The sequence below is a fragment of the Oratosquilla oratoria genome, chromosome 44 (assembly GCF_046742065.1).
Source record: "Oratosquilla oratoria isolate Oo_2021 chromosome 44, ASM4674206v1, whole genome shotgun sequence".
Classification (NCBI taxonomy): Eukaryota; Metazoa; Arthropoda; class Malacostraca; order Stomatopoda; family Squillidae; genus Oratosquilla; species Oratosquilla oratoria.
Window position 1 is genome coordinate 23,708,441 of NC_134820.1, and position 21,474 is coordinate 23,729,914.

The 21,474-nt window shown below is 40.4% G+C and overlaps 1 protein-coding gene across 1 annotated transcript in view; it reads left to right on the forward strand.

The window, feature by feature from the left end:
- The window catches only part of Oseg6 (intraflagellar transport protein Oseg6), a 37,054-nt gene that overhangs the window by 9,469 nt on the left and 6,111 nt on the right, over window positions 1-21,474 (forward strand). The window contains exons 6-24 of the mRNA XM_076180358.1: window positions 694-867; window positions 3,662-3,789; window positions 5,276-5,388; window positions 5,575-5,799; window positions 6,947-7,069; window positions 7,194-7,343; window positions 7,502-7,649; window positions 8,019-8,092; window positions 9,390-9,520; window positions 11,594-11,691; window positions 13,688-13,818; window positions 14,255-14,406; window positions 14,571-14,775; window positions 15,435-15,572; window positions 17,595-17,770; window positions 19,339-19,573; window positions 19,843-19,998; window positions 20,314-20,410; window positions 21,110-21,316. Of these exons, the coding sequence (XP_076036473.1) occupies window positions 694-867; window positions 3,662-3,789; window positions 5,276-5,388; window positions 5,575-5,799; window positions 6,947-7,069; window positions 7,194-7,343; window positions 7,502-7,649; window positions 8,019-8,092; window positions 9,390-9,520; window positions 11,594-11,691; window positions 13,688-13,818; window positions 14,255-14,406; window positions 14,571-14,775; window positions 15,435-15,572; window positions 17,595-17,770; window positions 19,339-19,573; window positions 19,843-19,998; window positions 20,314-20,410; window positions 21,110-21,316 (2,861 nt within the window). The remainder of the gene's footprint in view (window positions 1-693; window positions 868-3,661; window positions 3,790-5,275; window positions 5,389-5,574; window positions 5,800-6,946; window positions 7,070-7,193; window positions 7,344-7,501; window positions 7,650-8,018; window positions 8,093-9,389; window positions 9,521-11,593; window positions 11,692-13,687; window positions 13,819-14,254; window positions 14,407-14,570; window positions 14,776-15,434; window positions 15,573-17,594; window positions 17,771-19,338; window positions 19,574-19,842; window positions 19,999-20,313; window positions 20,411-21,109; window positions 21,317-21,474) is intronic.

Below are 21,474 nucleotides of genomic sequence, written 5' to 3' on the forward strand. Positions count from 1 at the left end.
ATAACAATAGTAATAATAATAATAAAAAAAACATAAAACATACATACTTACATATATCAAGGCTTTTTCCCCCTAACAAGAGAGATAGCCAAAAAGGAAAAGGCATAAAATCATTCCCACCCATTCCATCCCTGAATACACTCCACACACCTCCACCCTCCATTAGACAAAAAAAAATTAAGACAATAATCTAGAGCTGGTTTACCCCCGTGCTTCATCACACGGTGATCCCCCACCTCCTCTTCATTCACTCAAGAAGTATTTATAAATCCAAATAGATTCATCCAGACATCCCCACACAGAGTGGTGGATGTCTGGAACAAAGTGAACAAGGCAACAATGTGTGCAAAAACCATACAAGAATTTAAGAACAAACTAGATGCTGAAAGATACAAAGATGGGTCACTACAATCATAGCTCCCTTCTCATATAATACAACTAGATAAATAGCTATTCTGTCATTGACTTGCATCACTGTCTCTGACCCAGGGCAGTGGACAAGGTGCAGGGATGACCCGTCATCCAGGAGGTGCTAAGATAAGAGGGAGGGTGGAGGGGAGTGGAGTGTATTTAGGGATGGAATGGGTGGGAATGATTTTATGCCTTTTTCTTTTTGGCTACCTCCCTTGAAAGGGGAAAAAGCCTTGGTATATGTATGTATATCATTCATTTGATAAAACTTTTGTTTATCAGGTTCGGTGATGGCTACATCCTTCTTGGTTTCTCTGGAGGCTTCTTTGTAGTGATCTCAACCCATCTCAAAGAAATTGGACAGGAACTGTTCCAGGCCAAGAACCATCGTGACAGTTTAACTGACATTGCCATATCACTGTCACTGAACAAGGCTGCTTCCTGTGGTGATAATATGTAAGGATGAAATTTAAACTTTGTCTTACTTGATTCCCCCTTTTTTTTTTTTTTTTTTTTTTTTTCCCCTTTTTCTTAAATGCCATTACCCACAAAGTGAAGTGTTTGGGATACATAATTTATTAATTCTCTTGTTTCATGTGAAACTGGGCTTTATATTTTTAAGTACTCACCAGATGACATTAGTTTTAGTCAAACCATAATCTTTTTGAGACTAACTGCCACATCCCTTATATTCTTGACCAAGCTATGTGACCAGAAATGTAGCTGCTAGTCTTCAGGACAGTTACTAGAAATATAGCTGGTAGATACATCTTGTGGGATTGAAATGATCCTTGTGGTGACCCTTTTTTATTTATCTTTTATTTTATTTATTTATTCATTTATTCTTTATTTATTCATTTTTTTTTTTACATATTGAATGCTGTCATATGATCATAATTTTGAACTCCTGGTGACCCAGTGTTTGGAGGCAAGGAACTAGATTGATTGCAATTTGATTATGGGCATGTGGTCCTTAACCCCTTCCATACGGTGCCGCACACGTAGGCGTCATGAGGAGCAAGTGGATTCGCGACGCTGCCATATCGGCGTCTTGATTATATTTATTGTAGTCGCCCCTGTGTTTTTACATTCTCCCAAATGCGCCCTTAATCCCATTCTCTGTGGTTTTCAAAATTCGCGGGTGAAAGAGAGAACGATCGATATAAGCGGCGACTATATTTTATGATGCGAATATTATTTCGTTACGTCGTACGGCTGGCATTGGCTGCTGCCCGCGAGATTTAAGTCCCGTATTGAAGTGGTTAAATCCCTGAACTCTGACAAAGGCATTCGTACCTAGTCACCTCGTAGAGTACGCAACTGCTTAATAGTTGAAAAGAATTAAACATCTGTATAATTGGTTATAACTTCCAATGCTTGACAGTTCCATTTGTTCAATGTTCTCTTGGGAAAGCTGAAGTTGTTGACATTGAATTAAGGCACTTTCCACCACTTGGGTAAAGACATGATGAAAAAGATGAAAAAAAAAAAAACAGATTCGGTCTAGACTGGAGCATACTGGAGTGGTATGGCCACCTCACAAAAAATGAAAAATAGAAATAATAAAAAAAAAAATTAGAGAACAGTGATGAAGATGGTTACACATCTTGCTGATAAAACATATGAAGAGTGACTGGATGTTCTAGGACTACCAACTTTAGAGAAGAGAGGAAAGACTGGCCATCAAATAGCAGTGTTTAGAGTCATGAAAAGTGTGGCAGTTGCTGATTGTCAACTCTTCTTGTGTGAAACAGTTGAGGGTGATAGAGAATAATCTTGAGCTTGGTCCAGGGACTGAGTGTCAGCCTCTCAGGGCTGCACTTCTAGATGGAAATCATGGTGTTGACCGTACCGTGCTGGGGTCCATATCCACTTGGATGTTGACCACCATGGAGCTCCATTCCTGTCGGCGAAGGTCGAGGGGATGGCGGTTCGAGTCCTGCCACCAGCGAAGTTGAGCCAAGGGCATGGTTCATTAAATTCCACGCTACAAAGCCCTCTGTGAGGGGCACCGTCCTAGCCTTCCGAAAGGGGGGAGTTTGTGACGTTAAACCATATCATCATCATCACATATTTTCTGCATGGTCCTCCTCTTGCCCTCTAACTGTCTTTTCCTGATAGTTGCTGTTATTTCCCTCTGTGTTCCTGTTTGCCGCAGTATTTCTTCATTTGTTTTTAAATTCTGTCCATGAAATTTTCAGCATCCTTCTCCTAATCCACATTTCTACTGCTTTTATCCTGTCCTGCATTTGTTTACTAATTGTCCAAGTTTCACATCTATATAAAAGTATTGACCAAGTGTTGACATGATCTGAAAATCAGCAGCATGGAGATAATTCTCTGTGATAATCATTTTATAGGACCACCACTTGCAGGTATCCATAACAGGACCCCCAAGAGAGATCTATGGGAGGACCTGAGGACTATTACCACCCACTATGGGGCCATGAGTTTTCAGTAATTGAAACTTAAGATATCATTTAAGGAAGCTCGCTGGCTGAGCAGGTTAGGGCATCATTACTTGCGGTGAAGGTCGAGGTGAGGGCGGTTCGAATCCTGCCACCGGTCAAGTTGAACCAAGGACATGGTTCATTAAACTCCACACTACAAAGCCCTCTGTGAGGGGCACCGTCCTAGCCTCCCAATAGGGAGGGAGTGTGTGACGTTAAACCATATCATCATCATCAAGATATCATTTATAATCACCATCACTAAGTTTTTGTGGTTGTATATGGGAGTGGATAGAAGGGTGGATATGATTAATTTTAGAGTAAAAGAAGGAAGTAAATGGGTGGAATTATTGCTACTATGAGAAATAGGTATTTTGGAATGACTACAAAGAGAAGATCACCTGGAGAAGTGATTATATACATGCCACTGAATGGAGCAGACTTGGAATGTAACAGAGGCAGTAAAAAAAATTCTGAATGTTTTTGAGATTGAGTGTTTAAAAAATATGATAGGTATTACAAAAATGGATAGAGAGAGACTTTAGGCCCTTTCTTGGCTCTTTGTTTTAACCTCTTTGGGGAGTTAATCCATACATACATACATACATATACCAAGGCTTTTTTCCCCTTTCAAGGGGGGTAGCCAAAAAGGGAAAGGCATAAAAACACTCCCACCCATTTCATCCCTAAATACACTCCACACCCCTCCCACCCTCCCTCTCATCTGAGCACCTCCTGGATGACGGATCATCCAAGTTAATCCAACAAACCCAAAATCCATTTACTACCTTCCTCATCAGCATCAAGATCCATGAGCTGACAGACTTGAAGGAAACCTTTGCTGTCATCACTCTGGATGATGAGAGAGGCCTTGAATGGCTTGATTGGTCTGATGATGGGCAACTCTTGGCTGTTGCCACACCTTCAGGTAGGTTCTCCAATAACAGTGTGTGACTATGTGGCATGTTTACTGTGCTTATGCTTATCAGCTTGTCTTTACTCTTTGAAGCTTACTGATTTGTTGTGACTCGAGTTGTGATGAATTATCATGTTTGCCAAAATAATCTGCTAACATTATTCACCTCATTGTTGGTCTTTGGGGCTGGAAACTGCAGTTATCACTTTAATATTTTGATACATTTAAGACATTGTTTATAGGGATAGCTTAAAGCATTCTTAATTTTTTTTTAGTTTCCATACTTTTATGGTACACTTGAGTTGCAGATGTCTACTAGATGCATACCAGTTTTGCTACTTTACTCTATACTTTTCTGTTCATTTTTCATGCACTTGGTTCTGCTTGTAATATTTCTGCTGAGCTAACAGTTTACACAATATATGTACACATGTTGGTTTCTTGTATTATGCACAAGTGTGTATTTTAATGCACATGCTTTCAAAAACACAGGTCTTGAGATGTCTGCATGGAACATGTACTCACTGCATTGTGATGGTGTTCATCATGAATACTGGTCGCTCCATAGGGTAAAGATATTGATTGGTGTGGATTCAAGTTTTTTTCCTAATAGACTTGACATGACCACCACACTGGGATTTATAATTCCACCAGTAGACTAATTGCACCCAAGATTAGTGTCACTGTTGCACGGCCCACTAGCTTGCAAGAAGAGTGCTTTAATATTTCCTCAGCATGGAAAAGGAAGAATATATCCCTCCATTTCCTTTGATTCCTTCAGGCCTATGGTTCACTGAAATTTGGCCACACTGAAATGTGACGACATAGACCTAACAAGGCTATCTTAATGCTTGGGCATGGTGGGGAGTTGCTTGAGGGAGTTCCTTGAGGATAGAGAACTTGTTTTGATTTGTGTATATTGTGCCTTGGTGTCAGTAACTGAGTAAATAGTATATTAAGCTATAAAAGTTTGTTATTGGTAAGTTCATATTTAACATATATTTCACAGAATACAATAGGACTGGCTTTTTGTAAAGGAATAGCCAAGTGGGGTGGGTGTAGGTTTTGACTCCGCCATCCCTATTATAAAGGAGAAAAGACCTTTTGGCATGTATGTATATATTTAACAAAAGGTAGCGAGCACTATTAATGCTAATTTGGATTTGGAAAATTGAAGTATGATGTGAGTGGTTGTGTAGCTAAGTGCCTGGGGGTCCAGCCTATAATAATGTTAAGATGGCACTGAACCCAGAGGTCATTACTTTGCTACAGAAGCAAATGGATTTATCTAATTGGAGACTCCTATACCCCATGGTTCTGGAGAAAGTTAATGTGGCTGATTTGGGTAGTAATTACATGGTGAGAGCTTCTGGCAGGCTCTGTTACAATACCTCAAAATGTAAAAGTGTTTTTGTGATGTGTTATGTGGATGGTTTGTGTTAGGAATTTTAATGTCTGTTCAAGTTTATTTTCCTTCATGACAATCTTTCTTCCTTAGGTAATGTGCATGTGTACCTGACAAAACTTCCAGTGTTAGGAGGTGCATGTGGGACACGTGTAGCACATTTGACATCACTGCTGGAGGTCACCATTACCAACATTGTTGAGAAGGTAACAGTAGACAGCAGTAGACACCTTTGGGAACATTTAAGTGAATATTTATCTCTCTGTCCCCCAGTTATATAAAATCACTTGGCAATTGTCAGAACATTCTGTAAGGAACATCATTAGGTTAAAAAGATTAAGGAAGATCCATTGCTTCATAGAACTCTAGTACTACTTTTTTCTTCACTGCAGCAAGAGAAACCAGTGAACGTGACTGTGGACGTGGAACCAACTTTCCTGGGTGTGGGACCTTACCATTTGGTGGTGGGCATGAACAATCGTGCTTGGATCTACAACCTTGGTGATGACAACACTGTTTTCCTCAGAGATCGGGAATACCTTGGCACTGTCTTGTCAGTGCGAGTCAATGCTGATTATGTCTCTGTTCTCTATGAGGGCAAGATACAGTTTCATCTAGTGAGTGAATACCATTGATGAGGAAAGGATGTTAACCTGACATATAGCCGTGTTATGTGGCAGGCACTTGCGTAACATCAATTGTTTTTTATGTTATTTTTATGGGATTATTGAGATAGCACATGTAAGAGAAGTGTTAGGTTCTTGAACATATTGTTAGTACTTACATTATACTGTGCTGCATGTGATGCTGTGGTGCATGGAAGGGAGTAGGTGGGGGATGGGGGGTTAGGGAGTATGTGTGAATGATATTCTGATGCAGCTCGAAGGGATTTTTTCCCCGTCTTCTCTTTTTCTGCATGAGGAGATGGAGGGAAGGTTGCCAATTAAATGAAGCAGCCTTGCTGTGGATGTGCTATATCTTGCTGCATTGCTTCTGACCCAGGGGAGTGGGTGAGATGCAGGGATGACCCATCATCTAGGAGGAGCCAAGAAAAGAGGGAGTGGTGGTGAATAGGAGTGGAGTATGTGGGGATGAAATGGGTGGAAATGGATTTATTCATTTAACTTTGGCTAAATGTATACATGCTTAAAGGCCTTTTCCTCTCTATAAAGAGGGTAGTCAAGCCAAAGCATATATCCGTCCCACCCTTATTTAAAAATCATTCATCACTTCTGCCATCATAGCACCTCAAGGTTATTCTAGTCCCCTGCCACACCACTCAGGTCAGAGGCAATGCAGCAAGATACAGTTCCTCCACAACAGGATACAACAGCCAGAGCTGGTTTACCCCCACTGCTTCACTCTTTGGCCACTTCTGCGTTCCACACACTTTTTGCTAGTCTTTCCGTACTCATTCTTTCCATATGCCCAAATTATCTTGGCACATTTTGACCTACCCTACCCAACAGCTCCAGTTAGCCCCCAAATTGATTTTTACTCAAAAGTATTATAAATACACTACACTGGAAAACTTACAAAAAGTAAGCTAAGTTTATGTTGAATTTGTGATATATGATGCATATACATAAAATATAAAATTGTAGTTATCATTACAGGCATATCAAATATTACCGATGATTATATATACATGTGTGTCTGGGCACAGTACAGCAGCCCCCCCCCCCAAATTTAATTCCTGGCTAACACTCTGGGCTCACCTGCCACATCTCCTCTCTCTCACTCACCAACTCCAAACTCCTGCAGCTCGAGGGCGAAACAGGTGAGGATGAGGAACGTGAATCTCGTTTGTTCCCAGAACAGGACCAAGGGGACCTCCACATCACTGACCATGTTCTCACCAATGACTTCCTCATTTTCTCCACTGATGTAAGTAGGAAATGGAACTGTACTTCATTCAATTGAATAAAAAAAATAGAGAATAAAAGAAAAAAAAAATGGATATCTTTTGGGCAGAGATTGAAATATTCTTCTTTGTCTTTGTGTTTTACAGACAGGTGGGTTATACTTCTTCTTTATAGAGGACTGGAAGACTGTTAATGACTACCGCCACACCTGTGGAGTCCGAAACCTTTTTGCAGAGTCATCAGGGAGAAGAGTGATATTCATTGATGAGAAGAGTGACAGTTTTGTGTATAATCCAGTAGGTCATAAATCACTTATTTTGAAACTGTATGTCTTTAGAGGACATTAAAGTCACGGCAGCATAGTTATAGACACTGCTTACTTGAATTTCATCAAATAGAGTTTTGTAAGGGGGAAAAAGCCTTTGGTATATGTATATATGTACCCCTTCCACAGGTCAATGATGTTATTTTAGAGGTTCCTCAATTTCCAAGTGGATGTGCGGGCTGCATATGGGAGAACTGGCCCAATGACCGAAACATCTTTGTCCTCTTTGATGAGAGTACACTCTACACCTATGTTCTTCACCAGGAACATATAAAAGGTAGGATGTAGTTGACCTTGACATTTGTATGATTCATTTTTATATTCACATAATATCCATTTATTGTAAGGCCAATGTTCCTCTTTTCATGCCTCCTCTGTGTCCATCCCCCCCCCTCTCTCTCTCTCTCTCTCTCTCTCTCTCTCTCTCTTTTGATCCCTCTCTTTCTCTCAATCCCCCTGTCTTGCACAGTCCCCCTCCCTCTCTCTCTCTCTCTCTCTCTCTCTCTTTATCTCTCTCTCTCTCTCTCTCTCTCTCTCTCTTTATCCCTGTCATATTTTTGTTTGTTGGAAGCTGGCATCTCTTTTGTAGCACATGTGTAACCTTTCACATCATCTTCTGATATCTTCATTCTCCTGCTTTTACAAGGGAGCCACATCGAGATGGTTGCCACAACGAAAATTCCTCCTGGACAGGTGCCTCTTGTCCTTTACAATGGTGAGGTGGGTACTGGTGTTTCTCCTGTTAGCATCCTTTTGGTGCGTGAGTAAGACTATATTGAATTGGTATGAGTGAGAGTTTTGGGCCTCATTGTCAAAGAATATTGAATCAGTCACTATCCAGAGAGCTGAAAATCCATGTGAACAAGTCTCATAAACACGGCAGAGGGAAACATGGACTGGAAGTGAAGCGTTTATTCCTGACGTTTCGTCCATGTTTCCTTTGCCGTGTTTGTGTGTCCAGAGAGCCTTTCGTCTTGATTACTGTTGAGGTTGGGATAGTGACAGCACAAGACTTATTTTTTGAGGGGTATGGTAATAAGAATGGTGATTATATATGTAGTGATAATGAGTGTTAGTATGGTGAGTTGTAATAATAGAAATATTAATGGCTTTTATCCCCTTATGAAAAGATTGCAAGGGTAATGGGCAGGGGATTAGAGATGGATAAAGATAGTGGAGGGAAGTGGGAGGTGAGCCAGTTGTTGTTTGCAGACAACAGTGTGCTTGTGGCAGGGGTCAGAGGAAGGATTAAGATAGATAGTGACAGAGTTTGGGAAAGTATGGGATAGTAGAAAGTTGAAGGTACATGCATACATAGATATACCAAAGGCTTTTCCCCCGTACATGAGAGGTAGCCAAAAAACGAAGGCATAGAAATCACTCCCACCCATTCCATCCCCTACATACTCCACTCCCCACTATCCTCTTCCCTCCCTCCTATCTTGGCACCTCCTGGATGACAGGTCATCCCTGCATCTTGTCCACTGCCCTGGGTCAGAAGCAGTGTTGCAAGACCGCACATCCACAGCAAGGCCGCTTCATTAAATCGGCAACCCCCCTCTCCGTCCCTTCATGCAGAAAAAGGAAAGACAGGGAGAAATCCCTTTAGGCTGTATCAATTTATTTCTCATACATACTCCCTCACCCCCATCCCCCACCCACTTCCCCTCATGCATCACAGCATCATCCATACACAACCATTCCCCATTCATCCCTATCTTCTGTCCTCTTCCGTCCTTCCCCAACAGACATTCCTCTCTTTCCCAGTGCCCCTTTATAGGTATTTTATTCTCTTTTGGAATGGTTTTCTCAGTTAAATAGGAACATCTGGCAGGACCCAAAATAAATTGTGTTGCAACAAAAGGATTATTACAACCGCTTTGAAATAGTGACATTTTATATGATAGATCTCATAGCATCATTGCAGAAGCGATGTGTATAATATAAGATTGGTTACTGCATTCTTTGGCTAATTGATGTTTAGTGGGTCATGTTTTCCTCCTTGGTCTGCTTTTAGGTTACTCTCCAAACGGCTTCAGGGAAGACAACCACACTGACCTTGGCCTCCCATGAAATGGAAACCAACATTCATGATTATTCCCATGAGCAGTTGAGAACTGCTCTCCAAAAGAATATTTCCCTAAGAAGGTATGTCGGTTTTGTCATATGTTAGATATAGTTTCCAGTTTCAAGAACTTGTTCTTCCATACCCTCTGAGATTATAGGTGAATGGAGAATGGTTGTATATGGATGATGTTGTGATGCATGAGGTGGAATGGGTGGGGAGATGGGGGATGAGGTAATATGTGTGAGAAAAATTTGACACAGCCTGAAGGGATTTCTCCCTGTCTTCTCCTTTTCTGAATGCTTCTGACCCAGACAGTGGGCAGGAGAGAGGGATGACCCTTCATTCACAAAGAGCTTGATAAAAAGGAAAAACAAATGGGTGTTGGATAAGTGTGGGATGGCTGAAGAGTGCATGTATACCGTACCTTGGTTAGCCACCCCCATTATGAGGAGGAAAGGGCCTTTTGGTATATGTATGCATGTAGTTCAAGTCATGTCCTGTATAAATCTCTCGTAACAATTTGTAGTCTTCCTAATATCATAGGAAGCTTGCTGGCTGGGTGGATTAGGGGGTTGTTACTTGCGGAGAAGGTCGAGGGGATGGCGGTTCGAATCCTGCCACTGGTGAAGTTGAACCAAGGGAATGGTTCATTAAATTCCACGCTACAAAGCCCTCTGTGAGGGGCACCGTCCTAGCCTTCTAATAGGGAGGACTTTGTGACATTAAACCATATCATCATCATCATTACCTAATATCTTATTCTCAAGATCTTTGCATTATTCATAAGCATGTTAGTGTAGCTTGTATCTTTCATCATGTTATGTAAATCAAAAATATTATAGTTATCTGTAATGATCCTTGTGGAACTACTAGTTACTTCTCTCCATACTGAAGTTTTGACCTTGACCATTATTCGCATGTACAGTGAGACCTCTTATTAACGAACGTTAATTAGCTGTGTTTGCTGTGTCTTCACTGTGTTTTTGGTGCTGTTGTTTAGTGCGTGCAATCACTGTGCCACCCAAAAACCACTCCAAATCAACGGATTATTCACATCAACAAACACCGTTACCCCCCGTTTAGTCCGTTAATGAGAGGTAGTACTGTATCTACCACCTAAGAAGTCTCATCCATTCCAGGGGGGATTCCTTTAAGTTCCCCGATATGCTTCACTTATATTAGTTATTTGAGAGGTGCCTCATCAAAGACTCCACCAAGCCCTCTCTCTTTTCAAGCACATCAACTGATCTTGAGAAAAGCTTAGTACATGTAATTTTCTTTTTTCTTTTCCTAACAAAATTGATCATTTGCAAAAATGTTCCTTTTTTCCAGATATCTTATCCACCTATCCTTCACAGTCTTTTCACATAGTTTAATTAGCATGCTGGTCAGAGAGAGTGGTCTGTAAATTAGGAGTTTCTCCACACTTTCTTTATGAAGTAATACCACATTATCCCCTTTTCTAATTCCTTGATATTACACCTTCTAATGAATATGGACAAGTGGCAGGTACCTACAAAAGAGATGTACCTATTGATTAGTAGACTTTTTAAGCCTTTAGTCAAGATCTTTATTTCCGAATAGCTATAAACATAGAAGGATGTGGAAATGTTGCAGTACTGTATTTACCTGGTTGAATTGTACAGGACAAGAGCTATGCTCGTAGTGATCCTTTCTCGTATCTCTCCGCATCCAGTTTATTCTTAAAATTGTGTATAGTTTTGGCACTCACTGTTTCTCCATTTAGTTTGTTCCAGACATCAATCATTCTATGTGGGAAGCTATTCTTTTACAGGTCTTTTCTGTAAATGTCCTTCTTTAGCTTTTTTTGTGTCCTTTTGTTTCTCTTCTGTCGAGAATTTCCATCCCTTTCATAATTCTGTAAATGGTCAACAAATCACCTCTTTCAGTGTTACCAGATATAATAGACACTACCTAATGGCTCTAATAGTCTTAATTTTCCTTCCTAAATTGATTGGTATACATTTATTTTTTAATAATTTACCTGAAAACTATGTGTATCATTTATAAGTAACATCTCGTTAATTATTTTCTCTATTTTCTTGTAACATTCATGCAAGTATGAAGATGCCCTGCCTTCAGATTGTCATAACTTGTTTTGTGTTAATAAAGTTCCTGTATGATATACCCAGGTTTAAGGATGCAAGTGCCATATGTCAGGTGCTCAACAGTGACCCAGACTGGGAATTACTAGGCAAGGCATGTCTTTCTTCTCTCAACATTGAACTTGGTAAGCAGTTTCAGCGTTACATTGAATTTGACAAGCAGAACTTCAACAATCATTAACCCATTGACTGTAGGAGGGTTTTTCTAAACTAAATAGGCATGTAAATTGTGAACTGCAGCAAATGGATTTCCAACCCTAACACAAAAAAAAAAGTTGACCACCTTTATTAACTTTTCCTCTATCCCATCCTCCCATAATGCCTTTCCATCAACTCTGTCATTATCCTTCTCCAAATCCACAGAAGCCATAAAGATATCCTCAACTTTTGACAAAAAATTCTTGCATATCTGTTTTACTATAAATATTTGGTTCATGCATCCTATACATTTCCTAAACCTACACTGTTCCTCATCAGTTGCTCCCTTTGTACCCCTTCTAATCTACTCAATACTGTCCCATATACCTTTGCAACTACATTCAACTGAGTGACCCTTTTAAAACTACTGCATTCATATTTGTTCCCTTTTCCTTGTAAAGCAGAACTATACAAGCACTCTTCCAGTCCTGGCACATTCTTCTCCCTCAGGCACACATTAAACAACCTCACAGTCCAATTCACTACAATATTTCCTCCTTTCATCAGACACTCCACATGACACCCATCCAATCCAGGGACCTTACCTACTTTCATCACTTTCATTGTTCTTTGTATCTCTCTTTTCCTACATCTTTGCCTTTTTCTTCTCCTATTATAACCTTTTTCTTTTTGGCTACCCCCTGTGTAGGCGGAAAAAACCTTTGGTATATGTATGTATGTATTATAACTATTTTCCTAACACCTCCAACTATTGCTATCAGTCCTTTCCTAACTTCATCCACAATCAGCAATTCTCTGAAATACTGTAACTATTTTCCCTTTACCACTTATACTTCCATTAGCAACTGACCATCTGCACCCTTTATGTTCTTCTCTTTACCTGACTCACCCTTCACTCTCTTCACTTCCTTCCAAAACATCATTATATAACCTTCGAAATTCTGTTAAACTCCTACCCTTTTTACATCTGCCCTCCTCTTTGCTTCCCTCACCATGACTTTTGTTTCTCCTCTCTTCTTGTACCTCATATGCTTCCCTAGTTCTATCCTGGAACCAATTCTTATATGCTTAGTTCTTCTCTTCCACCACTGCCTTCACTTTTTCATTCCACTGTTTGCCGACTCTCCATCTGCACCCACCTATCCTCCTTGTCCCATTAATTGTCTTTCCACTTTTTATAATTTTCTCCTTGAAACATACCTATTCATCTTCTACTTCTCTATGTACTGTATATATTAGCTGCATATGTTCATTGGTTTTCCCAATTTGTAGGGGGGCTGGTTCTCCAAACCTATGTAAGCCATAAAGGACCCCAATACTAGGATTCTGATTGGAATTATGGTATCCTTCCAGTACTGCCTTTATTGCATTGAGTCTTTATGGGAGAAAGATTTGAAAGGGGAATTCACAGTCTCTGTATCCCATTTTGTCTAGTTGCCTTTTACAACATGCAGTGGAATGTGGTGACAGCATTTGTGTTTCCCCACCACAACCCATAGATCGGTCATACGAGCTCTGAGGTCTCCTCTGGTAGGGAAATAGCTGTCGATCGCAAGTCCAACACATGATCTAAAGACCAAGGTGAACCACAAGAGTGTAGGGAAAGGATGATTTGGAGTCTTAGGCATAGTAAAAGAGTTAGTATTGGCAGAAAGTAGGGGATACTAAAATTTAATAAGTGGCTCATCATTCCTTTCATGAGTGAAGATTTCTTTCTAAACATAAAGGAATGTTGTATTACTGTGATCTGTAGGGATGCCACACCCCAAACACATGTAATCAGAAACCAAATACAGAATAAGATTTGATTAAAAAAAGATTCACATGTTTCAGTGTAACATTAATGGTGATTGACAACATTACATGCTGTTGTCTTAGGGACGAACGTAAATTAATAGGGTTGCCAGTATTCTGTTGGCTTTACTTTAGAGCTACTGCTGATCCAGGTGGTTTCACCCGCAGCCGTCCGTGTGTATCGGCAGCTAGGTGACGTGGGCATGGTATGGTCTGTACAGCACCTTAGCAACATTGAGGACCCACTCTTGCTTGCAGGACACTTGGCCATGTTCCTTAATGAGTTTAATGTAGCTCAGGTAAGCATTTAAGAGAATCATAACTTGTAAAATGTATTCTCGTGGGTTTTATGCTGAGTTGGGCACTTCTGCTGTCAGTTCCACAAACTACTAATTTAGCAATTGCAGAATAGCCATTTCAATTGCAATTTTGAAATTAAATAATTTTCAGGAAAAATTAGTTTTAGTCATGTAGAAATGCATATGCAAATCACAAACTATGCCTGCAAATCAGCACATTTAATTTTTATTTCAAGTAAAAGTAATCTGATATTAAGATAATCTATGAATAATCTAAGATAATCTAAGATAATCTAAGAATAATCTAAGATACTCTAAGAATAAGGGGAAGAAACCTTTCAGTATGTAGATAGATAGATGATGTAGTTTTAACTGAATAGTCAGTTTTGTTTGATATTTATTTATTTATTCTCTATCTGGTATGATGATGCCATAGGACCTGTATTTACGGTCAAGCAGTCCAGTTGCAGCACTGGAGATGAGACGGGACCTCCTGCACTGGGACCAAGCTCTGCACCTGGCCAAGAAACTTGCTCCAGAGCAGATCCCTTATATCTCCCGGGAGTATGCACAGCAGCTAGAGTTCACGTAAGTGTTCAAGGGAAATGTCCACCTCTGTTAACTCTCTACCTCTCAAGCAAGGGAGATCCAATATGTGACCAATTCTTGACAAGGATCCTGTGATTAATGTTAATATTTTCAATGCTGATCACCATTGATGTCTTCTGTAATTATTTTTGTCTTTCCTCAAGGGGTGACTACCCAGGAGCTCTAACACATTATGAGCGTGGTGTGGTCAACACGGACACTTCTGAGGAACATAATGCTGCATGCAAGGCTGGCATTGCACGAATGGCCCTACGCTGTGGTGACATACGCAGGGGTGTCAACATAGCAGCTGAGATGAACAGCCGCTCCCTCAAGAGGGAGTGTGCAGAGATCCTTGAAAGCAAGAAGGTGATAGACTACCTCATCACCTCTCTGACAACGTCATTGTCTTATATCCTCCTTAATTTTAAGTAATGCCAACTATCAAACAGATTCTTGATAAATTACTGGTATATATTGTTAGTTATTATACATACATATATATACACACACATATATAATATATATATATATATATATATATGTATATATATTCTTGTAGATAAATGAGGTTGAAGGCTAAAGAGGATAATATACATACATTCATACATATACCAAAAGGTCCTTTCACCCATGTAAGGGGGGTTGGCCTTAGTTACTATGAGATTATTTCAATTTATGCATTTACAAAATTGAGAGATTGGTTTTGTAATATAATGACCCTTCATTCACAAGGAGCAAAAATAAATGGGAAAAGAAATGGGTATTGGGTGATTGTGGGATTGGTGAAAGGTGCATGTTTGCCTTTGCTGGCCACCTCCCATATAAGGTGGAAAAATGCATAAAGCTTATGTTTTTCTGTTGTGGATATTTCTTCATGACTACCAAACATATTTGGCAATCTTGTATAAATGGTTTGGGTTGGCATTACTGAATGTGCTGTTGATACAACATTATTGTTTTGTGGCCATTAGATCAGTGTGTTTAATTATCTATTTTATTATAATTTGACCATTTCTTTGCTTCAGCAATATGCAGAGGCAGCAACGCTATATGAGAGTGGACAGTTTCATGAAAAGGCAGCTGCTCTTTACATCCGGCTCAAAAACTGGGCGAAAGTCGGAACTTTGCTGCCCAACATCAACTCACCAAAGATTCATTTACAGGTATTACCTATTAATAGGCTACTGCCCCGTGTAGGGGGAAAAAGCCTATGGTATATATATGTACCTATTAACAGTTTTATATGACTAATTTTTCTTAAACGACATCAGTCTTTGGACTTGTGAGGCCTAACAAGACCCTCATTGTCATGTAGAAGTGCTGCATTGAGGAACTGACACTTGGTCTCCAAACATGCCTAAAATCTTTCCCTCAGTTGGTTTCCACCATTTTTTCACCACTTTGTCACTAACTGGTGACAAATATTACATACTTCTCTTTTTCCTTCTCCATCCAGTCGTTCATTACCAGCAGATTGAGTTAGCTTGGTATTGGGGAGGAAAATCCTCACCCCATTCACTTCTTCCCACTAAAACCATACAAAAATTATATCTCATCACTTTCCCAACAGTACTACCAGTTCATTCCTAATGCACCCTTTTTACGGAACAAGTGGGGTCAATAATGGGCACCTGCAAATGATGGTCCTGTAAGACAGACATGAGAGAGAATTGTCTTCTTGATAGCCATCTTCAAAACCTGTTGACACATACATACATATACCAAGGCTTTTTTCCCCCTTACAAGGGAGGTAGCCAAAAAGGAAAAGGCATAAAATCATTCCCACCCATTCCATCCCTGAATACACTCCACACCCCTCCACCCTCCCCCTTCCCTAAACCTGTTGACACCCTTACCTTTATTTGGAAGAGCAGAGGGGCTAATACTCAATGAGCTTGCTCTATCAGCTTGGACAATCCTTCCTCCACTTTGTTTTACTTAGGCACGCTGACATCTGGTTAATTTTCCTCTCCGCTTCCTCCTACCAGCCAGTGGCAAAGAAACAGACCCACACTGATAGAACACACACAACAATTTATTGTTTATCCTACCACATCTGGTAAGAACCACACTGGCATGCTTGCACTCTGGACACCATCCAGTATTAACCACTTCAGTACGACTGCCAAACGTACGATGCATCACACTACTCACATTATAAAATATAAAGTCACTGCTGTATTACTCATTCTCTTTTACTCTGAGTAATAATAAACACAGAAAATGTGTTCAAACCAGTTCACAGAGTATAGAAGTAACTCATGCACAACTGCAAAAAAGTACAGATTGACCTCTCATTAACGGACTAAAAGGGCGGTAACGGTGTCTGTTGATGTGAATAATCCGTTGATTTGGAGTGGTTTTTGGGTGGCATAGTGATTGCACAGCACTAAACAACAAAACACCGCTAATTAACGTCTAATTAACACAGCTAATTAACGTCCGTTAATGAGAGGTAGTACTGTATATATAATCAAGATGCCTATGCTGGCATCCTAATGTACAGTACTACTTCTCATTAACGGACGTTAATTAGCTGTGTTTGCGGTGTTTTTGGTGCTGTTGTTTAGTGCTGTGCAATCACTATGCCACCCAAAAACCACTCCAAATCAACAGATTATTCACATCAACGGACACCGTTACCCCCCTTTTAGTCCGTTAATGAGAGGTAGTACTGTACCTACTTGCGCCTCATGACACCTACATGGGTGTCATCGTACTGAAGTGATTAAGACAATACAAGCACAGAATAGGCCTGGCCACAGATTCAAACTGCCCCATATGCAACCACCACACAAAAAACACAGAACATCTCATGCTACAATGCTCCACACCTACAATCCTTAGACAATAACACAACATATCTTCCCTAAGTGACTTGTGGACCCACGTGGGGAGAGGGACTATGACAGGTACTTGCTTGTGGTCATCCTGCAATATAGAGATCTGTCCATTTTGAAAACATGTCAACCCCCCTGCCTCCACTTTCACCAAGAGGTGCAGCCCTGAGGGGCTAACACTTCATGCATGTATATATATATGTACACATAAATTTGTGTTGGTGATAGTATCGAAATTCCCTTGTTTCACTTAATCTATTAATTTTGTTGGATACTTGAATATCATTTTACATTGTGAAATATGCAAAAACTAACATTCTTTCCTTGTTTTCCTGCACCCTTCAGTATGCTAAAGCCAAGGAGTCAGATGGTCAGTATGCAGAAGCTGCTCGGGCCTACGAGTCAGCTCGTGATTTTGACGCTGTGGTTCGTATCATGCTGCAGCATCTTGATGCACCTGAGGAGGCTGTTAGAATTGTGCAAGAGACGAAGAGTACTGAGGGAGCCAAGATGATTGCCAAGTATGTCACAAAACAAAGTGAGAACATTTATTTCCAGGTGATCATGTTAACCTAAGAGAGATGCAAAGAAATGAGGACTTCTATATATTAAATATTATTCTATCTGTCTATATACCAATAGCTTTTTCCCCCTTTACAAGTTAAAGGCTTATACCTACTCCCACCCATTCCACTCTCCTCCACAACCCCTTCCTCCCTCTCATCTTAGCTCCTCATAGATGATAGATCCCTGTATCCCTCTGACTGCTCTGGGTTGTAAGAAAAACTGCGCTCAACTTATACCTCTCTTGATGGTGTATTGGCCTAAGTCACTATGGCACTGGTCACGTGCTTGCCGCTGTTGGTTCGAGTCCTCGGGCGTACCACATTTCAATTTCTGCATGTGCCTCCACGGTTCTTCCAATGTTGATGGCTTAAAATTAAAGTGCATTGTGGTTGATAAATATATATATATATATATATATATATATATATATATATATATATATATATATATATATACATACATACATACATACATATACCAAGGCTTTTTTCCCCTTACAAGGGAGGTAGCCAAAAAGGAAAAGGCATAAAATCACTCCCACCCATTCCATCCCTGAATACACTCCACACCCCTCCACCCTCCCTCTCATCTTAGCACCTCCTGGATGACGGGTCATCCCTGCACCTTGTCCACTGCCCTGGGTCAGAAGCAGTGTCGCAAGACACAGCACATCCACAGCAAGGCTGCTTCATTAAATCAGCGACCCCCCCCCTCTCCATCCCACCATGCATAAAGGAGAAGACAGGGAGAAATCCCTTCGGGCTGCATAAAAATTTTCTCGCACATACTACCTCACCCCCATCCCCCCCGCCCATTCCACCTCATGCTTCACAACATCATCCATATACAAACATTCCCCATTCACCCCTGTCTTCTGTCCTCTCCCATCTTTCCTCAACAGACATTCCCCTCTTCCCCAAAGCCCCTTCACCCCATCCATCCACCTCATCCTAGGATGTCCCTTCATGTTCACTCCCTCCACATCTGTCTTCCATACCTCTTTTACTAGTCTTTCTTCACTCATTCTTTCCATGTGTCCAAACCATCCTAATACTCTTTCATCAACCCTATCTCCCAACCCCCTTTCCACCCCTGTTCTCCTCCTCACCTCCTCATTTCTCACTCTATCCAGCCTAGTAACCCCCATCATACTTCTCAGACACCTCATCTCAAACACATTCAAACTCCTTCTCTCTTCCTCTCTTATGTTCCATGTTTCTGCCCCATACAGTGCTGTTGGCACAATCACTCCTTCATACAGTCTCCTCTTAGCATCCATTCCCAAATGTCTATTCCTCATTACACTTTTTAATCCACCAAGGCATTTACTCGCTTCTTTCAATCTACATTCTACAAGGGAGGTAGCCAAAGACAAAGGCATAAATCCACTCCCACCCATTTCATCTTCATAAACTCAGTTCCCATTCATTACCCCTCCCTTCCTCTTTTCTTGGCTCTCTCATAGAAACAGGAGGAAATTCAGGAATATATAGACATATACATATATTCATACATGTTGCAGGTTCTTCCAGCGCCTCAATGACTATGGCTCAGCAATTCAGTTCTTGGTGATGTCACGCTGCAATGATGAAGCCTTTCAACTGGCCCGGGCACATGGCAAAATGGAGCTTTATGCTGATATTTTGGGCGCTGATGCCAATCCAGAAGACTACAAAAGTGTTGCCCTCCACTTTGACAATGAGAAAAACAGTTTCCTTGCAGGGAAGTTTTATCATCTTGCAGGCAATCATACCAAGGTAAGACTTGGGGAGGGAAAGCTAGATTCTAGATGACAGTCTAAGTCAAACATTCGATTGTGCCACATTTCTTGCATGAAACATGTGGTCCCAATGAATCTGGCTGCATACACTGGTTTTACCCATAGGCCACTCAGGGAAAAGATTTTTGTGGAATCCAGATACTATTGCCAGCTTCTTCAAAGTTGTGAATTATCAGTAAAAAGAGCTGAGACAGAAATGATGATCCATAATAATTTATCTGTATCTGTGGGGGTCCTGCCCTATAGGGATTGAAGCACCTCCTCCGAGCTGCCCAAAGCTCAAGTGGTGAAGACTCAGAACCCATTCAGCTCTGCATTGACCTGGTTGCTATGGCCGATGATGACAACCTCACCAGACAGCTGATTGACTTCTTGATGGGAGAAGTGGATGGAGTACCCAAGGTTGGTAAAGAGTTATCTCAGTAACACTGATCTAACAAGCATCTATAGTTGAAATGGCATACACAACTATATACTCTTTTTTCATAAATGTTTGGATATATATGGCCATGCAAAGAATAGATATAAGAATCAAATGCTTCATTCCTTCTAGGATGCTAAGTACATCTGAGGATGCTAAGTAACACTGATCTAATAAGCATCTATAGTTGAAATGGCATACACAACTATATACTCTTTTTTTTTATGAATGCTAGGATGACATATGGCAATATAAAGAACAGATATGATAAGAATCAAATGCTTCATTTCTTCTAGGATGCTAAGTACCTCTTTCGGCTATACATGGCCAAGCAACAGTACAGAGAGGCAGCCAAAACTGCTATCATTATAGCCAGAGAAGAACAAAACTCTGGTAAGCCTTTTTTGGGTCTTTTGAGCAACAATTGAATACATGGGCAGCCTGGCACAGACTTAAATTCTTTACAAAATACATTCTGGGTGGCAGCCTGAACTCATGACTCCATATGGCTAGACAAACACATGTCTCATGTTTCCCATGTATCAAACACAAACAGTAGTTTATTTTGAAATATAAATGCTCAGAGTAAAGATAACTTTTAATTAGTGTCTTGCTTAAGGTTGCTTGTAGAATTTGGTTAAGAAACAATAAAGCTTGGAGGGGATACAAATCACGATCATATTTAGGGAGGAAGTAGAGAAGTATTATGTTCTGTATCCAAGATTTTTCATAACTAGTGTATAACGCCATTGTCTAACTTACCTTCTTTATTCAATGATGCTATTTGCAGATTTTGTTTTGCCTATCAGCATAATGCTCAGCAATTCTATTCAGCTGAGGAATAACCTCAGTAGAAAATGGGATCTGTGACTGAGACTTATTTTCTTCTAGTCTACTCCCCAGCTAGATCAAATCATTATCATCATCATCAAGCAGAAAGTAATTAAAAAACAAAAAAACAAAAATTAGGCTGAAGGGGTAAAGACTGTCCGAAGTCAACCAGAGGTTCATGACAAGATTCTTAATCCTACTAGTTTATTTTGTTACTTGTTAACATTTGCTCCCTTCTCATACTTCCATGCACCTTCACAGGTAATTATCGCCATGCACATGATGTGCTTCTGGGCATGTATGCAGAGCTACACCGACAGAAACTCAACGTGCCAGCTGACATGAATATGGCGCTTCTGCTTTTGCATTCCTATACCTTGGCAAGACTTCACGTCAGGAGGGGTGACCATCTCAAGGCTGCACGCATGCTCATTAGAGTCTCCAACCACATATCCAAGTTCCCTGCCCGTGAGTACCCAACCATTCCTGGGGTGTTGGTCAGTGTACTAGCGTATTAGCAAGAGTCACAATATGTCTGAGGTAATGGAATTTGTGTGGTATTTTATATCATGTGTATATGAATGTTTATTGCTGAATTTGGAATATCAAATATTTGCAAGTTTCAT